The sequence below is a fragment of the Globicephala melas genome, chromosome 20 (genome assembly GCF_963455315.2).
Source record: "Globicephala melas chromosome 20, mGloMel1.2, whole genome shotgun sequence".
NCBI classification, from domain to species: domain Eukaryota; kingdom Metazoa; phylum Chordata; class Mammalia; order Artiodactyla; family Delphinidae; genus Globicephala; species Globicephala melas.
The window spans coordinates 33,161,335-33,179,404 of record NC_083333.1 but is presented as its reverse complement, the minus strand read 5'-3'; the positions used below and the strand labels follow the sequence as shown (position 1 = coordinate 33,179,404).

Below are 18,070 nucleotides of genomic sequence, written 5' to 3'. Positions count from 1 at the left end.
CACCGGGCTGCTAGGAAATCTGGGCAACCCGCAAGGAGAAGTGCCTTCCAGAGCTGCACCAGCGGAGCGCAGCCCGAGCCTGTCTCAGACATGACCTTCCTGGTTCAATGGCCCATTGTTTCAGTAGTCTGACCTCTGTCCATTTGTGGAAAGTCACTTACCCGGTCGTCCAGGATAATGGAGCCACTGAAATCCTTAGGATGTCTGCAGGGGTGCTGGCCTCTTCCCACCTGTCCAGCTGTCCACCTGCAGAGGGAGGATGGATGTGGCACAAGCTGCGTCTCCAGGTGTCCACCCAGCCCTGCTTGTGCCTATGTGCGGGAGTGCAGGTCGTAGCTCATGTGTCCTTGCTGGGAGGACTCGTGCTCACTGCGGGTGGAAGGGGGCCCTGGGGCCTCACTGCGACCTCTGTGGCTGGCACTTGCCCGCAGTTGGTGCTGGGTTGACCTAGCGTTCACCTGGTGGAGGTGGGCTCCTGCCAGCCATGCCATGTGGGCAGTGACTGTCCTCTCTGCACAGGTGACTGCGCAGCCCCCAATCTGGCCACCCTCAGAAACCTCAGGAGCTTCCGAAACACACCCCTCTGAGTCCCAGCAGGACCTACTAGGCCCGATGCCTTAGGGGTTGAGCTCCGAAAGACGAGTCTGTTAACAAGCCCCTGGGGAGAGTCACCTGTCAGCCAGTCGTCAGGTTTGGGAGCACCGGTGTTCCCAGGTGGGGCTGACCCCAGCCTCCAGAGTCACCTGTGGTCCTGGGGGCTCACAGCAGGTGGTCTCTGCATGGGTGCCTTCCCTAGGACACATAGAGAAAGCAAATGCCTCTTTTTTTTTTTTAATCAATGAGCCCCCACCCCAATTTTTCGTTGTCGTATTTTCCCCCCAGGCTGGCAATTAAAAGAAGACATGTGTCTCCAAGCACCAGCTCGGCTGGTCAGGGAGGCCTCTCATGGCTGGTTGCCTTGTTAAGTAAACAGGGGCTTTAGAAATGGTCTAGGGGTCAGAAACAAGTGCCCCGCCCATCCATGCAGAGTGGGGAGATGCAGTGGAGGCACCTGCGAATGTGAGCTGGCGTGGCGGTCTTGACAGAGATGTGGCTTCCAAGCCAGGACCCAGGGTGGGGCAGAATGCTGCACAAGTTCCTGGCTGACCCAATGGAATGAAGTTTTTTGAATCCTGCAGCTAATAGCAAAACACCTGTGCTCCTGTAGGGGGCCTTAATGCTGGGAACAGGTTAAGGATGCGACCACCTGGTAAAGCGGCAGGTGTGGGCGGGCAGCAGTTGGTGCTGAGCTCTGCAGGGGTGAGCCCTCGGCAAACACTAAGGTAGGAGCAGTGAGGGAATCTGTCATACACCGAAGTCAGAAATAGAGGCCGCCAGGGAGCGAGACACTGTGCTTCCTGGGGAGCGATGAGCCCATCACAGATTCCACTGTTCAGATGGACAGGCTCTAGGCTTTGGCCACATCTTCTCCCTCGCTTGGTACTAGTTCCGAGCACGGAGCCTCAGCAGAGCCGTGGTGATCACCCCACGGAGACCAAGGCACCACCGTCGGGCAGGCATTACCAGGGCAGAGACGCAGCCACGGCCGCAGGGGCAGAGGATTCGCCTTGCAACTGGGCTGCACTGCGGCTTTGAGGTGGATCCTGTTGTTCAGGACAAGGAAGCTGAGGACCTGAGAGGAGTGGTCCCTGCCCCACAGGTGGCAGAGGGAGAATGTGAGTAGCACCAGCCAGCTGCACACTCACGGCCCCGACCACACTGCTGTCTGCCTTAGTGGGAGCAGCCTGAGGCCCTGCCACGGAGAGGGTGGGAAATGGCCCAGTGGGCACAGAGAGGGAGGTCGGGTGTTTGCAGCAGGAGCAGTGGGGCCAGAGCAGTGGCTGGAAGGAGACAGAGCAGGTGCATAGCAGAGCCAGTGGTGGCTTGAAAAGTTGGGAACTGTGAGTAACAGAAGAAATAGCTTCATTCTGAAAGTAAAAATATGTGGCCACTGCAGAAATTTTACAATTTTAGTTCAGCACAGTGTTCTCTGGAGTCAGGTGGGCCCAAGGTTCACCCCAGCTCAACTCCTCCTTGGCCGGACCTCTTGGGTCCCCCGTGGTGCATTAGTGGGAAGTTGGTGACAGCGTGTGTCACGTGCTTGCTCAATGCCAGGGCTGAGCGTCGTGGCCGGGTCAGACCCATGGAGGCCGTGTGCTTGTCTGTCATCAGCGTGTGGCTGTGTGTGGTCAGGTGGCCCCTGAGAGCTCGCGTCTCTGTTTCCTCATCTGTGTGAGGGGTACCCCTGGGAATGCTTGGCCCACTGCGGATGGATGTGAGCTCTGCAGATGTGAGCCAGCATCGCTTGGAACAGAGAAGAGAACATATCGTGTCTGTCTGACACTCAGATGTTTTAGTGTATTTCCTTCCAGCCACCTCTATCTCCATATCTCATGTATGTTCCTGTGCCCATACTGTGTTCATATAGCTCAGGTCATGCTATATAACGTTAATTCTTTTTTAAAGTTTCCATAAATATTTCTCACATCATTAAAATTCTTTAAAAATGCAGGACTTCCCTGGTGGCGCAGTGGTTAAGAATCTGCCTGCCAATGCAGGGGACACGGGTTTGAGCCCTGGTCCGGGAAGATCCCACATGCCACGCAGCAGCTCAGCCTGTGCGCCACAACTACTGAACGTGCGTTCTAGAGTTGTGAGCCACAACTGCTGAGCCCATGCGCCACAACTACTGAAGCCTGCACACTTAGAGCCCACGCACCACAACTACTGAAGCCCGCATGCTCTAGGGCCTGTGTGCTGCAACTACTGAGCCCACGTGCTGCAGCTACTGAAGCCCACGAACCTAGAGCCCATGCTCTGCAACAAGAGAAGCCACTGCAATGAGAAGCCCACGCACCACGACGAAGAGTAGCCGCCACTCGCCACAACTAGAGAGAGCCCGCGTGCAGCAGCAAAGACCCAACGCAGCTAAAAAGAGAATAAATAAAAAATAAAATTCTTCAAAAATGCAACTTAAATGGTTGTGTACTTTATTGTATGACCATGCCACGGTTTACTTCATCATTCTCTCACTAATGGCCGTTGGGATCATTTGCACAGATTCTTGTAATGCTGCATGGGCATGTTTGTGCGTCTCTGAACTTGTTAGAAGCTCGCGTTGTGTTCACATAGTCTTGGTCTCTCTCAGCAGGACTGGTCAAAGGTCCTTGCAAGCCCGGCTGGTTTGCTTTGCTGGTAAGCAGGATCCAGCAACCAGTCGGAAAGTCAGAAAGTCTCAGGATGGGACCTGGGCCTTGAGTGGGGAGTGAGCATGTGCTGCTTCCTAGGGGAGGACCTTCCTTCCTGCCCATTTGGAGGTTAGTGTGCTGATGGGGCAGCCATGGAGGAGAGGAGCCTGGTGCTTTCTGCAAGCAGACATCCACAGAGGGCTGGGTTGTGCTGGGCCCAGATGCAGAGAACTAGGCAAACCACGGGCTCCCTTCCTCTGTCCCCTCCTCTGGCACCCACTGTACAGGCAGTGTCTGAAGACAGTGGTTTCATAGAATTTGTGTGGTTTTCTAGTTGTTTACAGCCAGAGGGCAAGTCCCGTAGCAGCAAATCCCTCATGGTCAAAGGCAGAAGTCTCTCTTGCCATCATTTTCAAAGGAGATTTTCACTCTGGGTGACAGGTTTTTATTTTCTTTCTGCACATGGTTCCGTTGTCTTCTAGATTTCATTGGTTCTCATGAGAAGTTGTCAGTTTCTTGTATTTGTTCTTCTGCAGGAACATAATGTGTCTTTTTTTCCTCTGGTCGCTTTTAAGAGGTTTTCTTTATCATTGTTTTTTAGTAATTTGACCATGATGTGCTGTTTGGTGTAACTTTTTGTGTGTTTATCTTGCTTCAGTTTTCTTGAACTTCTTGGATCTGTGGACTTACGTTTTCATCAAATTGGAAATTTTTTTGCCAACAAGTTCTGAATCCTTTTCTGTCCCCCTCAATGATCTGGGTTAGTGTGTTTCTGCTTCACATTATTCCGTGGTCACTAGAGCTCTGTTGTTATTTGTTCTTTTTGGTCTCTTTCACTCTGTGCTTGAGTTTGAATACTTTCTGCTGCTATGTGTTTATGTTCCCTCATCTTTTCTCCTGTAGTGTCTGATCTGCTCTTAATCCCATCCTAGCCAGTGAATTTTTCCTTCAGACTGTATATTTTCCATCTCTGTAGATGCTATTTGGTTCTTTTTTGATATCTTCCATTTCTCTCTTTATGTTCATGTTTTTCTTTAAATCCTGGAGTATATTTATGGGAACTGCTTTAAAGTCCTTGACTGCCACTTAGCATGATGTCTTCATGGTCCTTCCATGTTGTAGCATGTGTCAGAACATTGTTCCTTTTTCTGGCTGAGTAATGTTTCACAGTGTTACCCTTTGTTTATCCATTATCTGTGGGTAGACATTTGAGTATTTCCATTTTGGCTACTATGAATAATGCTGCTCCAAACCTGTGTACAGGTTTCTGTGTGTATGTATGTTTTCAGTTCTCTTAGGTCTATACCTAGGAGTGGAATTGCTGGGTCGTATAATAGCTCTGTGTTTACTTTGTTGAGGAACAGCCAGACTGTTTTCCACAGCAGCTGCACCATTTTACATTTACAAGCCACTGCGTACCTTTACCTTTTACAGTGCACAAGGATTCCATTTTCTTCACATCCTCAGCAACACTTGTTATCGTCTTTTTTATAACTGCCACTCTAATGGGTGAATGATGGGCTTCTGACTAAAAAGGAAGGGTCCCCAAATTTCTCAATAAAAGTTATCTTTGAAAAACCGTGGTCTTGTCTTTATGAAACACAGAAGAAAAAGTTTTTTCATACTTCTGTCAACATTACCCATCTCTAGGACAGGTGACGGGGAGCAGGAACAGGGGGCAGGTGGACGCAGATGCAGCCGGCCTCAGTGCACAAGGGAATCATCGGTTCTTGGCTGTAACCAATTTCTTTTCTTTCTTTTTCTTTTTTTTTTTTTTCCCGTATTTGACAGATGCTTGTAAGGCATCAAGAAGAAGAAATAAGTAAAAGTTTTCCATCTACTGTGATCCAGCAGCTACAAGAGCAGAACACAAGCTTGCGAAACGTTATTGCACAGATGAGGAAAGAAATGGAAACTCTAAGTGATCAGATTCTTCCTTCTGCCCAGTTAGGAGGGGAGACCTCACAAACAAACCAGCCTGACCCAAAGGCAGCCGCTGATTCAACTGTACCTGGTGAGCGAAGGGGAGAGGGAGAGAGGGAGAGGGAGGATGAGATGCCATCTCTACCGGGTCCACGATAGGCTTCACTTGGAGTCTTACAAGTGAACATCCCCTTTGATAGATTACTTCAAAGTATGACAGCTGCTTTTCCTCCAAGGGAAGGGTCTTAAGTCAAATATTTTATATACAATAAAAACTTTTTATTGGTAAGTGGAGGGAAAAAGTGAAGGATACACACTTGACGCGCTTAAAAACCAGAGCGAGACTTGGACCAGGGACTGGGTTGGCGTTGTGCTCTCCTGGAGTGGGCAGGTGGGGCTAGGGGAGCAGGCCCTTCCTCAGGGGAGCATCCAGGCCCCAAAGGTCGCCCAGCCCCACGCTATTTGGAGCAGGGTCTCGAGGGGTGGTGAGTGGAGGGGCAGCGCCTGAGACGGCTGCACTCAGGATGATATGGTTGTGTCGGTGCGTCAAGGGTTGCAGGACTGAAGGAGAGTGAGTGTTCGCTCCTGACCATGGGGCCCCCTCGGAGAGCATGGCGAGCTGATCTCTGGAGGGGAGCGTATCAGACAGCATGGGACAGTCATGAGGGTCGGGCAGGGGAGGACAAGGGTGGTAGATAAAGGGTGAGAGTATAAACACATGTGCCTGTGTGTTTACTGGGTTTTTTTGGAAGATTATGTTCTGGCCCTTGAAGCAGAAATGCGAACTCTAAAGCATAAATTAAAAACATTGGAGGAACAACTAGAAGATGTGTTAGATGCTTCGAAGACGACCTCGTCCTGTGCTGGCGTTCAACGCAGTGTCCTGGCCTCCACAGACACCACCGGTGAGAATCCTTGTGTCGTGTCGTGTGCTCCGTCCAGTGACTGTCTAGTAACACAGCCCGAGGAGCTGTTACAAATGTGCCATCCCAGGAGCCCCTTGTCCTCCTGAGCCAGCCGCTGTCCTGACTCCTCACCCTGTGGCTGAGTTTTCATACAAGTGGAATTACACGTGTGTACTCTTGTCTGGCTGTCTCCAGACTATTCACACCATTTCCTCTCCCAGTAGCAGTCGCGAGAGCCGTTGCTCTGGTTCCTGCTGACACAGCACAGCTGGCCATCTCCTGTACAATATATCCGTGAATCTTATTTATTTTATACATAATAGTTTGTACTTCTTAATCCCCCGCCCCTATCTTGCCCCTTCCCCCTTCCCTCTCCCCACTGGTAACTACTAGTTTGTTCTCTGTATCTGTGAGTCTGTTTCTTTTTTAGTTATATTCACTAGTTTGTTGTATTTTTTAGATTCTACTTATAAGTGTTATACGGTATTTGTCTTTTTCTGTCTGACTTCTTTCACTTAGCATAATGCCCTCCTGGTCCATCCATGTTGTTGCAAATGGCAAAATTTCATTCTGTGACCAAGGAGGCAAGAGGATACAATGGAGAAAGGACAGCCTCTTCAATAAGTGGTGCTGGGGAAACTGGACGGCTGCATGCAAAAGAGTGAGATGAGACACTCCCTAACACCACACACAGCAATAAACTCAACATGGATTAGAGACCTAAATGTGAGACCAGAAATCATAAAAGTCCTAGAAGAAAACATAGGCGGAACACCCTGCCATAAATCTTAGCAATATTTTTTTGGCTCCATCTCCTGAGGCATCAGAAGGTCTTAATTTAAGACAAACTTATCCGTCAGTCTGTTCCTCTATGGTTGGTCCAGGATCACAGGCTTGTTCTAGTCTCCGCTTTCATCACTCTTAACTTCCTTTTCCGACAACGAGAAGCCTGGCTCCCGACCTCCTCAGTACATTATTTCTTCTATCCAGTTCCTGGGTGTGAGCAGCCTCCCTAGCACGGAGGCCTTTCCCCACATGGAGGCCCCACCCTTTTACCCAGGCCCTCCCGGGCTCTGACAGCCAAACCAGGCTGCCCTCCACCCTGACACCCTCGCCTGCTGGGCCACCAGCCCCCAGGCAGATCGCTCACAGAGGGTAACCTCCTGCCACCGCCCATCTGATCATTTATGGGTCCATTGTTCAGGAAGGAAAGGAAGGGGCAGGCAGGACACTCTGCCTACCTAGTCATCTTGTCCCAAATAGTGGACGTTTTATCTTTGTCTTTTCCAGTGCTGATAGCTTTTACTTTTTTCTCTTGTATTACTTCCCCTGAGTGGAATCTCTAGTATGATGTTGATCATAGCTGGCTTTCTTCCTGATCCCAGAGAAGAACTTTCAACACTTTAAAGTTTAATATTTACTTTTTTTTTGTCAGATTAAGGTTTCTTCCTATTCCTATTGTAATACAAATCTGTATTTTTTTGTCATGATTCTATCAGTTTTTGCTTAATGTATTTTGAAGCCTTGTTGTTCGATGCATATACATTTATGTTTTCTTGGTGATTTCACCTGTGTATCATTATGTGGTGTTCCTCTTCATCCTGGTAATTTTCTTTCCTCTCAAGTCTACTGTCTGATGCTAATTCAGCCAGTCCAGTTTTCTTCTTCTTCTTCTTTGGCCAAGCTGCACAGCATGTTGGATCTCAGTTCCCTGACCAAGGACAGAACCTTAGCCCCCTGCATTGGAAGCACAGAGTCTTAACCACTGGACCACCAGGGAAGTCCCAGTGCTGCTTTCTTCTGATTGGCGTTTGCATGTATATCTTTATCGTCCATTTTCTTTTAACCCACCTCCATCATTGCATTTGAAATGAATTCCTTGTAGGCAGCATGTAGCTAGGCAGTTTTGAAATCCATCTTGTGATACTTTAGCGGATGGGTTTAGAGTGTTTGCACTTGCTGTAATTGTTGCCGTGTCAGGAGCCAAGCCTGCCATTTCACATTTGTTTTCTATCCGTCGGTTTCCTCTTTCCTGCCTCCACTGGGTCACTTGAACATTTTTTAGTGTTCCACTTTAGTCTAGCTTTTCAGTGTATCTCCTTGGGTACTTTTTCTAGTGTTTGCTCTAGGGATTTCAATATCCTTACTTATCACAGTCAACTCGTGTCAACACTGCAATTTCAAGTGGAATGTGGGGATCTTACCACCAGTCAGGCCCCATCACCCCCTTTATTGTCGCAAATACCACCCCTCTGTACATCGAGAACCACATCAGACAGGATCCTCGTTTTTGCTTTCAACTGTCAAACATAATTTTAAAAACTCAGGAGGAAAGGTATGGTCCATTCTTTCCCCGGATCCTTCCCCTCTCCATGACTCTTGATTCCAGGTTCCTTCTGTCTGAAGCACTTCCTTCAACACTTCCTTTACAGCAAGACTGCTGGTGACAAACTCTTGGTTTTTCTTCATCTGAGATGTCTTTATCTCACCTTCATCCCTGAAGAGTATATTCACTGGTATAAAATTATGAGTTGACAGTTCTTTGCTTTCAGCACTTAAAATATAGCATTTTCTTCTGGTGAGAAATCAGATGATCATTTCTGATGAGCAGTCCATTGCCTGTGAATCATTTCTCTCTGCCTGCTTTCAGAGTTTGTCTTTAGTTTCAGAAATCTGATTATGATGGTCTATGCACAGATTTCCTTGGCTTATCCTTTTGACATTGAATCTGAAGATGTGTCTTTTGCCAAATTTGAGAAGTTTTCAACCATTATTTCTTCAAGTATTTTTTTCAGCTCCACACTGTTTTTCCCTTTCGGGACTCCAATGGCAAGAGTGTTAGATCTTTTGTTATTCTCCCACAGGTCACTGAGGCTCTGTCTGTCTGTCTGTTTCCAATCTGTTTTCTCTATTGTTCAGATTGGAGAATTTCTATTATATCTTCAAGTTCACCAGTTCTTTCTTCTGTTGTCTCCATTCTCCTATCAAGCCCATACAGTGAGATTTTTATTATGGTTTCAGTTCTGAAATTTCCATTTTGTTTTGCTTTGTATTTTTCATCCCTTTGCTGAAACTTCCAATATTCATTTGTTTTGAGAGTGTATCAGATTGCCTGTTGGAGTCACCTTAACCTGTCATCTTGTTGTTGTCTTCTTCCATTCAAGGTGAGATTTTCCTTGTTGTTGATATAATGAGTAATTTTGGATTCTGTCATCGACATTTGAGTGTCGTGGCATGAAATCCTGATTGTCTTTGAGTCTGTTTTAATTCTGCTTCTGTTTTACCAGCAGCCGTGCGGGTCTCCCTTTTCCTGGGCCTTGGTTCCTGGTCTTCGCTCAGTGGTGTCTCTGAGTCGTGGCTGCTCCAGCACCAAAGTTGGGAAATACAGGAAGGAAAAAACTCCAGGAACTCACTGTGGGTCGTCCTTTGATTCCCAAGGTCCCCAGCCTCTCTGCCTGCTTTTCCTCCCTGTTCAGAATCTCCTCATCTGGCTTGGTGTGTGGTGTCCAGGGCTGTCAGCTGTAATCAGGGAGAGGAGTGGGGTGGAATGCACACACACATTCATTTTGTTCAGAATGAGAAGCTTAAATTGGTCTTTGAATGTTAAACCAACCCTGCATTTCTGGAATAAACTCAACATGTGATATATTCTTCTGCTAATATTTTATTGAGAATTATCACATTTATGTTATGGGTAAGATTGGCCTATAATTTTCCTTCCTCTTGATGTTCATGTCAGGTTTTGGAATCAGGATTATTCTGGCCTCATAAATAAGTTGGAATATGTTCACTATCTCTCTGTTTTCTGAAAATGTTTATGTTAGACTCATGTTCATTTTTCCTTAACCAATTGATAGACTTCAACTTTGAAACCACCTGGGCATAGAGTTTTCCTTGTGGGAAAGTTTTAAATTTTTAGTTCAGGTTTTTTTCACAGTTAAAGGACTATCTAGATTTTCCTTTTTCTGTGTCATTTTTTGATGTTATAATTTGCTAGAAAATTGACTATTTCATTTAAATATTCAAAAATTTGGTATAAAGTTGCTTTGGGGAGTGTATTCTCCACACGTTTTCACAGCCCCCAGGATCTAAAGTAACAGCCTTTCCATCTGCTGTATTGTCTCTGTCCATTTTTCCTGCTTAATCTCACCAGGGACTTAACTTTTTCAAAGAACCTCCTCTGGTCTTATTCACCCTCTATTGCACGTTGTTTTCTGTTTCCTCAGCATCTAATACTGACTTTGTTCTGTCCTTCCTTGTACTTTATTTGCTTTTTTTTCCTCATTTTTCAAATGGATGTTCAGTTCATTTATCTTTCATCCTTCTTTTCTAAAATAAGCTTGTATGGCTATAAATACTTTTGAAAGGACAGCATTAGATGCATTCCTTAAGTTTGATAAGCAGTGTTTTTATGATAATCAGTTCAAAATAATTTCTAATGTCCACTGTGATTTCTTCTTTGACCTGTGGGTTCGTGGACATTTTCTTAATTCCCAGCCGAACGACCAGGAGGCTATGCAGGTTGGCCTCTACCAGACACTAGCTGGAAAGGTTGGATTTTTTTCTCCACGAAGACTCCTGCTTTCTTGGCATAAGGATTGTTCTTCATGTGCAGCTCATCTCAGTCTTTGGGGGCACCCAGCTGCATCCACTCAGCTTTAGAACATCTTAACGTCACAGCAGACCAGCAGTGACAGTAGGCATCCTTAGGGGAAGGCAGAGAAGAACACACCTCTGCCCTGGATGCCTCAGATGTCCATCTCCTCAAAGGGAGGACAGGCAGCTGGAAGTTCCCAGGGCTTTAGGAGATGTGAGTCTGACAAAAATCTCTCTCTCTGCAGGAGGAGCTGTGCCGGTCGATGGTCCATCCACGGGACTGGCGCTCCAGAGGCTTGGAGACAGGGCACATCTCCTGAGCTCCCTGGTGGCACAACTCAGACAGAAGGTATGGCTGCTCTCTGATGCTAGACTGTGTAGGTCTTCCGACTGAAGGCACTCCTGGGGTGGCACTGAACCCCAGGAACCTGCTGTGGCCTCTCTGTGCCTCAGGTTCCGTGCAAGGAAGGGGTTGTTGTGAGGAGCAGCTGGTTCACCTCTCGTGTGTCCCTAGAAGGCACGCAGTGAGGACCTGGTAGATGAGAGAGGAGAGTCCAGGGCATGAGGGGCAGTGCTGGCCGTCGATGTGCAGGGCCCCGTCTCTGCCCTCCCAGGACGTGCTGGGCGAGTCCCGGGACCCGTGTTAAACCCAGGCACCAAGCTGTGGCAGGAACGTGTGCTCGTCATCACTGTGACTCTAGATGCCTTGGCCAGTGGCGACCCTTTCTGTCCCCTGGCCCTGCCTTCCTTGGGGACGGGTTGTCACCAGGTACTCGGCCGACCCACTGCTTCCTGGGGAGGCAGGGCAGCTGGGCAAACTCCAGTGCAGTTCCGCCCTGGCATGATGGTGCTGGTGTCACAAACTGTGCTTTATTGCTATTAATTCATGATATCTCTTTTTTTTTTAGTGCTTTTTATTAAATTCTGGTAAAATATACATAACATAAAGTTTACCATTTTTGTGTGTACAATTCAGTGACGTTAAGTATATTCACAGTATCGTGTAACCATCACCAGGGTCTGTTCCCAGAACTCTTTCATCATTTGAACAGAAACTCTGTCCCCATTAAACACTAACTCCCTGTTCCCCACCCCCAGCCCCTGGTAAACTCTACTCTTTCTGCCTCTATGGGCCTGAGTCCTCGGGGAGCCTCATATCAGGGGAATCACGCAGCACTTGTCCTCCTGTGACTTGCTCATTTCACTCAGCATAATGTCCTCAACGTTCATCCATGTTGTAGCAGGTGTCGGAACTTCTTTCCTCTTAGTAACTGGAGAGTATCCCAGTATTTAGTGTACCCATTCATCTGCTGGACACTTGGGTTGCTTCCACTGTTTGGCTGCCGTGAATGTGGTGGACACATTCTGCCGTGAATGCGGTCTGTCCAAGTCCCTGTTTCAGTTCTTCGGGGTAGGCATGAAGGAGTAGAATTGCTGGGTCACAGGGTAATTCTATATTTCACTTTTTGGAGAGCCACTAATGTTTCCACAGAAGCTGCACACTTTCCACCCCCAGCAGGTGCACGAGGGTCCCCGTGTCTCACATCCTCACCAGCACCGGCTGCTTTTGCTGTCTTTTTGACTCTAGCCATTCTAGTGGGTGTGAGGTGGACCTGACCTGTGGTTTTGATTTGCATTTTCCTGATGAAAAATGATGTTGAGCATGTTTTCATGTGCTTATCGGCCATTTGTATATCTTCTTTGGAGAAATGTCCATGAATATCCTCTGCCCATTTTTAATCGGGTTGTTTATTGTGTTGTTGAGTTTTCAGAGTTCTTTGTATGTTCTGGATACAAGTCTTTTGTCAGATATATGACTTTTTTTTTTTTTTTTTGCCACACCGCAGCATGTGGGATCTTGGTTCCCCGACCAGGGATCGAACCCACTCCCCCTGCATTGGAAGCACAGAGTCTTAACCACTGGACCGTCAGGGAAGTCCCCCAGATATATGATTTGCAAACTTTTTCTCCCATTCTCTAGCTTGTCTTTTCATGGTCTTGACAATGTCCCTGGGAACACAGTCCTTACTGCTGGTGCTGGTGGTGTTACGCCACTCTGTCGCCTTGTGACGTTTCTTTCCCATGAGGCCGTTTTCATGTGCCCTTTCAAGTCCATAAGTACATAGGTTACACCATCCTGCAGACTCTGCATCTTCCATGGAACAGAACACCTGGCTGGTGACAGACATTGCTTGGCGATTTCTGTCTTTTGTGGGGAGCAGGCAATGCCCAGAAATCAGATGCCTTGTCTTGGCTGAAAGTTCATTTTTGCTGTTGCAGTGGAGATGAACTGGACCACTTTTCTGTCTCTGGGATTACAGACCTATGTCACATATGAGAGGAGGGGGTCTTCAGATGCTTGCCCTTTCCCAGTTCTGCCCCACCATCGGGATGTTACATCCCCCCACATGCCAGAAACAGGAATAAACATGTAAATAAGAGCTTTTAATCCTGTCTTGATAATGATAGATGGTTTGATCATCCTGAGGAAAAAAGTCTACCTTGAAGTGTTTTTTAGTTAACAGTGTATGTTTATCAAATGGTCATTTTTTTAGTGTATGTGAATAAATAGAATAAAATATTCATTATGAATTCTTTGTAGGAGGCCCTCGAATAGGAAGATATTTTATCTTCCTGAGAGTAAAATTGGCAATTTGAGGGTGTAGAGAGGTGTGTCTGTCTTTCTACCTGTCCTTTTCCCCTCCTTATGTTGGGAGAGCAGACGTTGTCGAGAGAGGTAGCTGAAGGACGGGGCGGCCCTGGAGCTCTGGCCAGGGCTCTACTCGGGCACCTCCTAGCCGCCCCGCAGCTGCCCCAGGTTGTTCGTGCAGCCAGGACTTCCCTTCCTGCCTCTTCCTACGCCTTCATCCACCTCTGCCTTTTGATAGGCTTGGGCCTCCCCACCCCTGCCTGCAGTTACGTGCCCTTTGTCTCCACCTGGGACTAGGGCCCAGAAAGAAGGTTTTAAGGCCCACTGTCCAGACACCGTGCAGGGACTCTCCCCAACCAACGTTGGGTCCAGTGTAGGCTCTGCTGCAGGTGCCCGCATCCCCACTCTGGGGGCGACAAGTGGAGCCGCCTGGGAGCCTGGTTAGGTGGGACCGGAAGAGCAGCAGCTTGGCGGTGGGACTGCAGGCTTGTGGGTGATGGAATTCGGCCAGAGAGGGGAGGCTGACCGGCATGTGTCCTTCTGATCTTTCTGGACGTTCTACCATCTACTGCTGCCCTTCTCTTGCTTCCCTGTCCTCCCTGCAGATCTGTTCCAGACCCCTTCCCAGAGCTGGCCGCCTTCCTAACATTGTCTCTGAAACGGCCTCCCAGGTGCTGCGGGAACCCCTGGACGTGGACACCATCCAGCGAGAGCTTCCCCACGAGCTGGACCAGGTGCACCTGGAGGTTTTGCAGCTGCGGAAGCAGGTGGCTGAGATTGAGAAGCATCTCAGGTCAGCCCAGAAGGAAGGCGGGGGTGCTTCAGGCAGGCAGCAACCGCACGCCTCAGACACCGAGGCTGTCGGGGGAGAGGTGGGTGCCCTGTGGGTGCTCTGCGTCCTGTGCGGGACTGGTCTGGGGTGCAGTCTTGGCCATTGAGGGGCCCGCCCGCCCCGGCCTCCCTCTTCTTCCTTGACTAGGCTGACTCTGCCGGGGCTGTTCTCCACAGACGCTGTCAAGGGCTGCTAAGCCTCTCATCCTCCAGGTCGCTGAGATCCCTTTAAAAGCATGTAGGGAGGCTGCACACGTGAAGAGGACTGTTTGGTGTCCTCTAACAAAGGAGTCCTTGACTGTGTGATTCAAGGGCCTGGGAAGCCCTGAAATGGATGCAACATGGTGGGTTCTCCTTCCAGAGGACCCTCAGGGATGGAGCCTGTGGTTCTCATGAGCTTCTCAGAGTGTTTGAGATGCTGTCCGGAGCACGGGCCACCAGGCCACCTGGCGTCCTGGTCCTGGTCAGGCCCTTGGCACCCAGTTGCCCTCCAGTTCCATGGCTGGGTTTAAGCCAAGGTCCCAGGCCAGGGCAAGAGCTCTGCAGCAGCACGTTGTCCCCACATGTCTGCCAGACAGGCCACCTTCCTGCTTCCTGAACACCGTGATGGAGATGCTGCAAAGAATGGGCTTTCTTCACAGGGCGTCGTGTGACATGCCTCCCGAGACCTGTCAGTTACCTACGGTTATTTGCAGTCACAGATGGTGACCTGCAGTTACCTGTGATTACCTGCATTACCTGCGGTGACCTGTGATTACCTGTGTTACCTGTGGTTGCACATGGTGACCTATTCATAAGCAGAAGGTTTTAAGGACAGTAAAATGATGTCTGGAAGGCATCAAGAGTCCTCAGGCAGAAGTAGCATCGATCATATGCCCCCCAGTGGTTCTCATCACATGGGCCAAGTTTTGAGAGTGATACTTAAGGACACAAGAGAGACCAGGCTCCAGGACCTACTGTCGGGGACTGTGAAGGACCTGGAATGGAGAAGATGCAACCCAGGACACTATCTGGCTTAAGGAACATGAGGGGGGCCAGCTGTGCGTTGGCAGGGGCGAACATATGAGGAGTGCCTGCAGAGGGAGATGGGCTGGTGAGGGGGAAGCTGAGGGAGCCTGAGCCCCGAGGGGGCACTAGAAGTGGGATACTGAACCCTCTGTGCCATCGGTAGGTGGATGCTGTCCCCAAGAGCCCCAGACCTCCCCACAGTCCTGTAATCCAGGAGTTAAGTTCAGAGGCTCCAGGCCCAGCTGGGCAGCAAATGCCATTGGTGATGTGTCTGCTCTCCCGCCGTGGCCATGACTGTTCCAGGTGCTGCCAGGGGCTCACTGCAGCCCAGGGACCCTTGCAGCTCTCCTGTTAGCAGCCCTCGTATAACTCTGATCCCCTTGTTTAGAGTGAAGGGGGAAGAAACCATGCAAATGAGTGGAAGTTAAAATCGAAGTATTTAATCCCTTGGCAGACAGCCTGGGACCTGAAGCGACTTGAGGCCCAAGGCCGCTCTCCCAAGGTGGGTGTTGAGTGAGCTCTCTGGGCCTTAGTTTCTGCATGGCTATCAGGGTCCCACCTCCTTCCAGGTCTAGGCATCCTGTGACCTTGGTGAGATCACTCCCAGGGTGAGAAATTGGAGGCACAGGAAACCCTTTGCCCAGGCCAGGCCCACCCAGGCTCTGCTCGTAATTGCCCAGCTGTGTGTTGGGTGCCCAGGGAAGAGGATGTGGGCACCAGGCTTCTGAGGCTGGGGAAGAAGGTGGTCGGTAGGGCTAGGATGCCTCTGGGGCTCAGGTTGGGGTTGGAGTCACCACAGTAAACTCGTGGGTTACTTTAAAGAGAGAGGTGTGCACATACCCCGGCTCTGTCCACCAGGAGCCAAGGGGCAGTGGCTCCCCAGGGTGGGTGAGCGCACCCAGTGCCTAGATCGCATTCCCGAACTTCCTGCTCTGCTGAGAGGAACCAGGCTAAGTGGCCAATTCCACCACGGAGACATGACAGGGATGCAGGAGCCAGCATAAAGGGCTCCCACTGACCAGATCTAGGCCAGTCAGTCATGAAGTTAGGGTCATCAGCTACCTACTAAAACAGGGAGTCGCATTCACTCTGCTGCAAATAAACCGACAAGGAAAGAAAGGAGAGAGGAAAACCCTTCCTTACTTAGAACATCAACCAAGGACATGAAGGGAATGACACAGCCGGGGGGTGTCATCAGATGCTGAAATTCTGGACAAGCTGTTTGTGTGGAATCTCCCCAGAAGTTCTTCTTATTGGAAAGGGAAAACAGTAACTTTCTGGTGCTGCAGCCAGTGGACGCCACTTCCGAGAGATCAGCTCCCATTGCCAACACTGGGACAGACGGACATCACGAGCCTCCAGACAGGAGAGGGACACAGCCTCGCTCCTGACTCCAAGCACAAGACCTCCTGACTCCAAGGACAGACCCAGACCGAGGGGCACTAAACCCACAGCTTGTCCTGTTGAGAACATTCTGCTGGGGACTTAGGGGACCCAGGATGCAGAAGCCATGCAGGGTCCTGGACCCCAGGCAGGAGAAATAGGCCATAAAGGACGTCCTCTGGACAGCTGATGGAGGTGCCTGTGGACTGTGCTAGGTCATAATGCCACGTCCCTGTGACATTTCTGGTTCTAATAACTGGTTATTAAGAGAATGTCCTGTTTTCAGAAAGTACAAGCTGAAGTATTGGGGCATAAAGGGGTGCGATGTCTCCAACTCACCCTCAGATGGTTCAGAGAGAGATGTGTGTGGAGAGGGGAGGAACCACCAGCAGTGAGACAGGGGCGTGGGCCTCGGGCCATCCCTGCAGCTGCTCTGTGGGGGTGGGACCCTGCCACACAAAAGCCAGCACCCCAGCCCAGAAGGGACCTGCAGACCCTGGAGCTCCCTGCAGTCACAGGAGACCCTGTGGGGCAGGTGGCTGCATTGTCACACTTCCATGGTTCTCGGCTCACCCAGGCCCCTCCCTCCTGCAGGCTGCCCTGCCCAGGCCCCAAACAGACGGATGCTGGGTTTTCCCAGGCCTCCCCACCGGGCACCTCGGACCGCTGGGGGGCAGTGTTGGCTGGCGATCCCTCTGGCTCTGCCTGGAAGCTTGGGAACCTGCCCCAAGGGAGCCGCGCTGCCTCTCCCTGGGCCTCAGCCTCCCTGCAGGGCTTCTTCAAGGAGCCCAGGCACTCCCTTCCCTTGGGAACAGAGTTGTCATTAGGATGCCTCAAGCTTTCCCTCTGCTGCGTGGATGTTTCCGTTCTGGCCAGGATGCTGGGACCTGCACCAGAGCAGGCGAGGGCAGGTGGATGGGGCCATCACGGGGTGGGACCTTGGGCCCTGAACGCAGCAGTGCAGAAGCTCCTGGGCATCTCAGGTCATTATTAGCATTGTGTCATTGTGGGGTGAGACTTTAGAGTCATCAAAATAAGCTTCATCTTACCAGGAACTAAGCTTAAGAGAGGTGGGGCCCAGCTGCAGCACCCGCTCATCGCGTGCAGTCACTGTGTGACAAGAACATGGGCCACTCAAGATCAGGACTCCCCATCCCCTGGCCCAGCCACGCCTGAGGGCACGCCTCAGGCAGCATGTTCCTCAGCTCAGGCCAGGGCCATCTTTGCAGGGTGGCGTCCTGCTTTTGAAGAGATTTTTAAATCTCTGAGTGTTCTGAATTTTGCACAGTCTCTGTTTTCAGGATTGTTCTTTCCTTACTTAAAATAACACAAGAGAATCCCACAGCATATCCTTGTAGAGGACAAAGCCTGGAGAAAGAGTGGCCTGGCCAGTCCCCCAATCCCAGGGCTACATCCCTGGAGGTTGTGTACCTTTCCCAACGGGTCGGGTTAGCCGCCTGGGGCCTGTGCAGCCCCGTGTGTGAATCCATGCTACAGGTCTCCAAGACACAGCCCCCCACCGGCCCTGGTCCTGTACACTCGAGAGA

General features: G+C 49.9%; 1 protein-coding gene across 8 annotated transcripts in view; it reads left to right on the top strand.

The window, feature by feature from the left end:
• Positions 1–18,070, top strand: part of CCDC57 (coiled-coil domain containing 57) — a 105,613-nt gene that overhangs the window by 35,968 nt on the left and 51,575 nt on the right. For 5 of the 8 annotated variants that reach the window (XM_060290756.2, XM_060290755.2, XM_030843462.3 and 2 more), the window contains 4 exons: positions 5,019–5,241; positions 5,903–6,055; positions 10,897–11,000; positions 13,907–14,173. In XM_060290756.2, coding sequence (XP_060146739.1) covers positions 5,019–5,241; positions 5,903–6,055; positions 10,897–11,000; positions 13,907–14,173 — 747 coding nt within the window. The remainder of the gene's footprint in view (positions 1–5,018; positions 5,242–5,902; positions 6,056–10,896; positions 11,001–13,906; positions 14,174–18,070) is intronic. The other 3 variants (XM_060290758.2, XM_060290760.1, XM_060290759.1) reach the window with 3 other exon arrangements.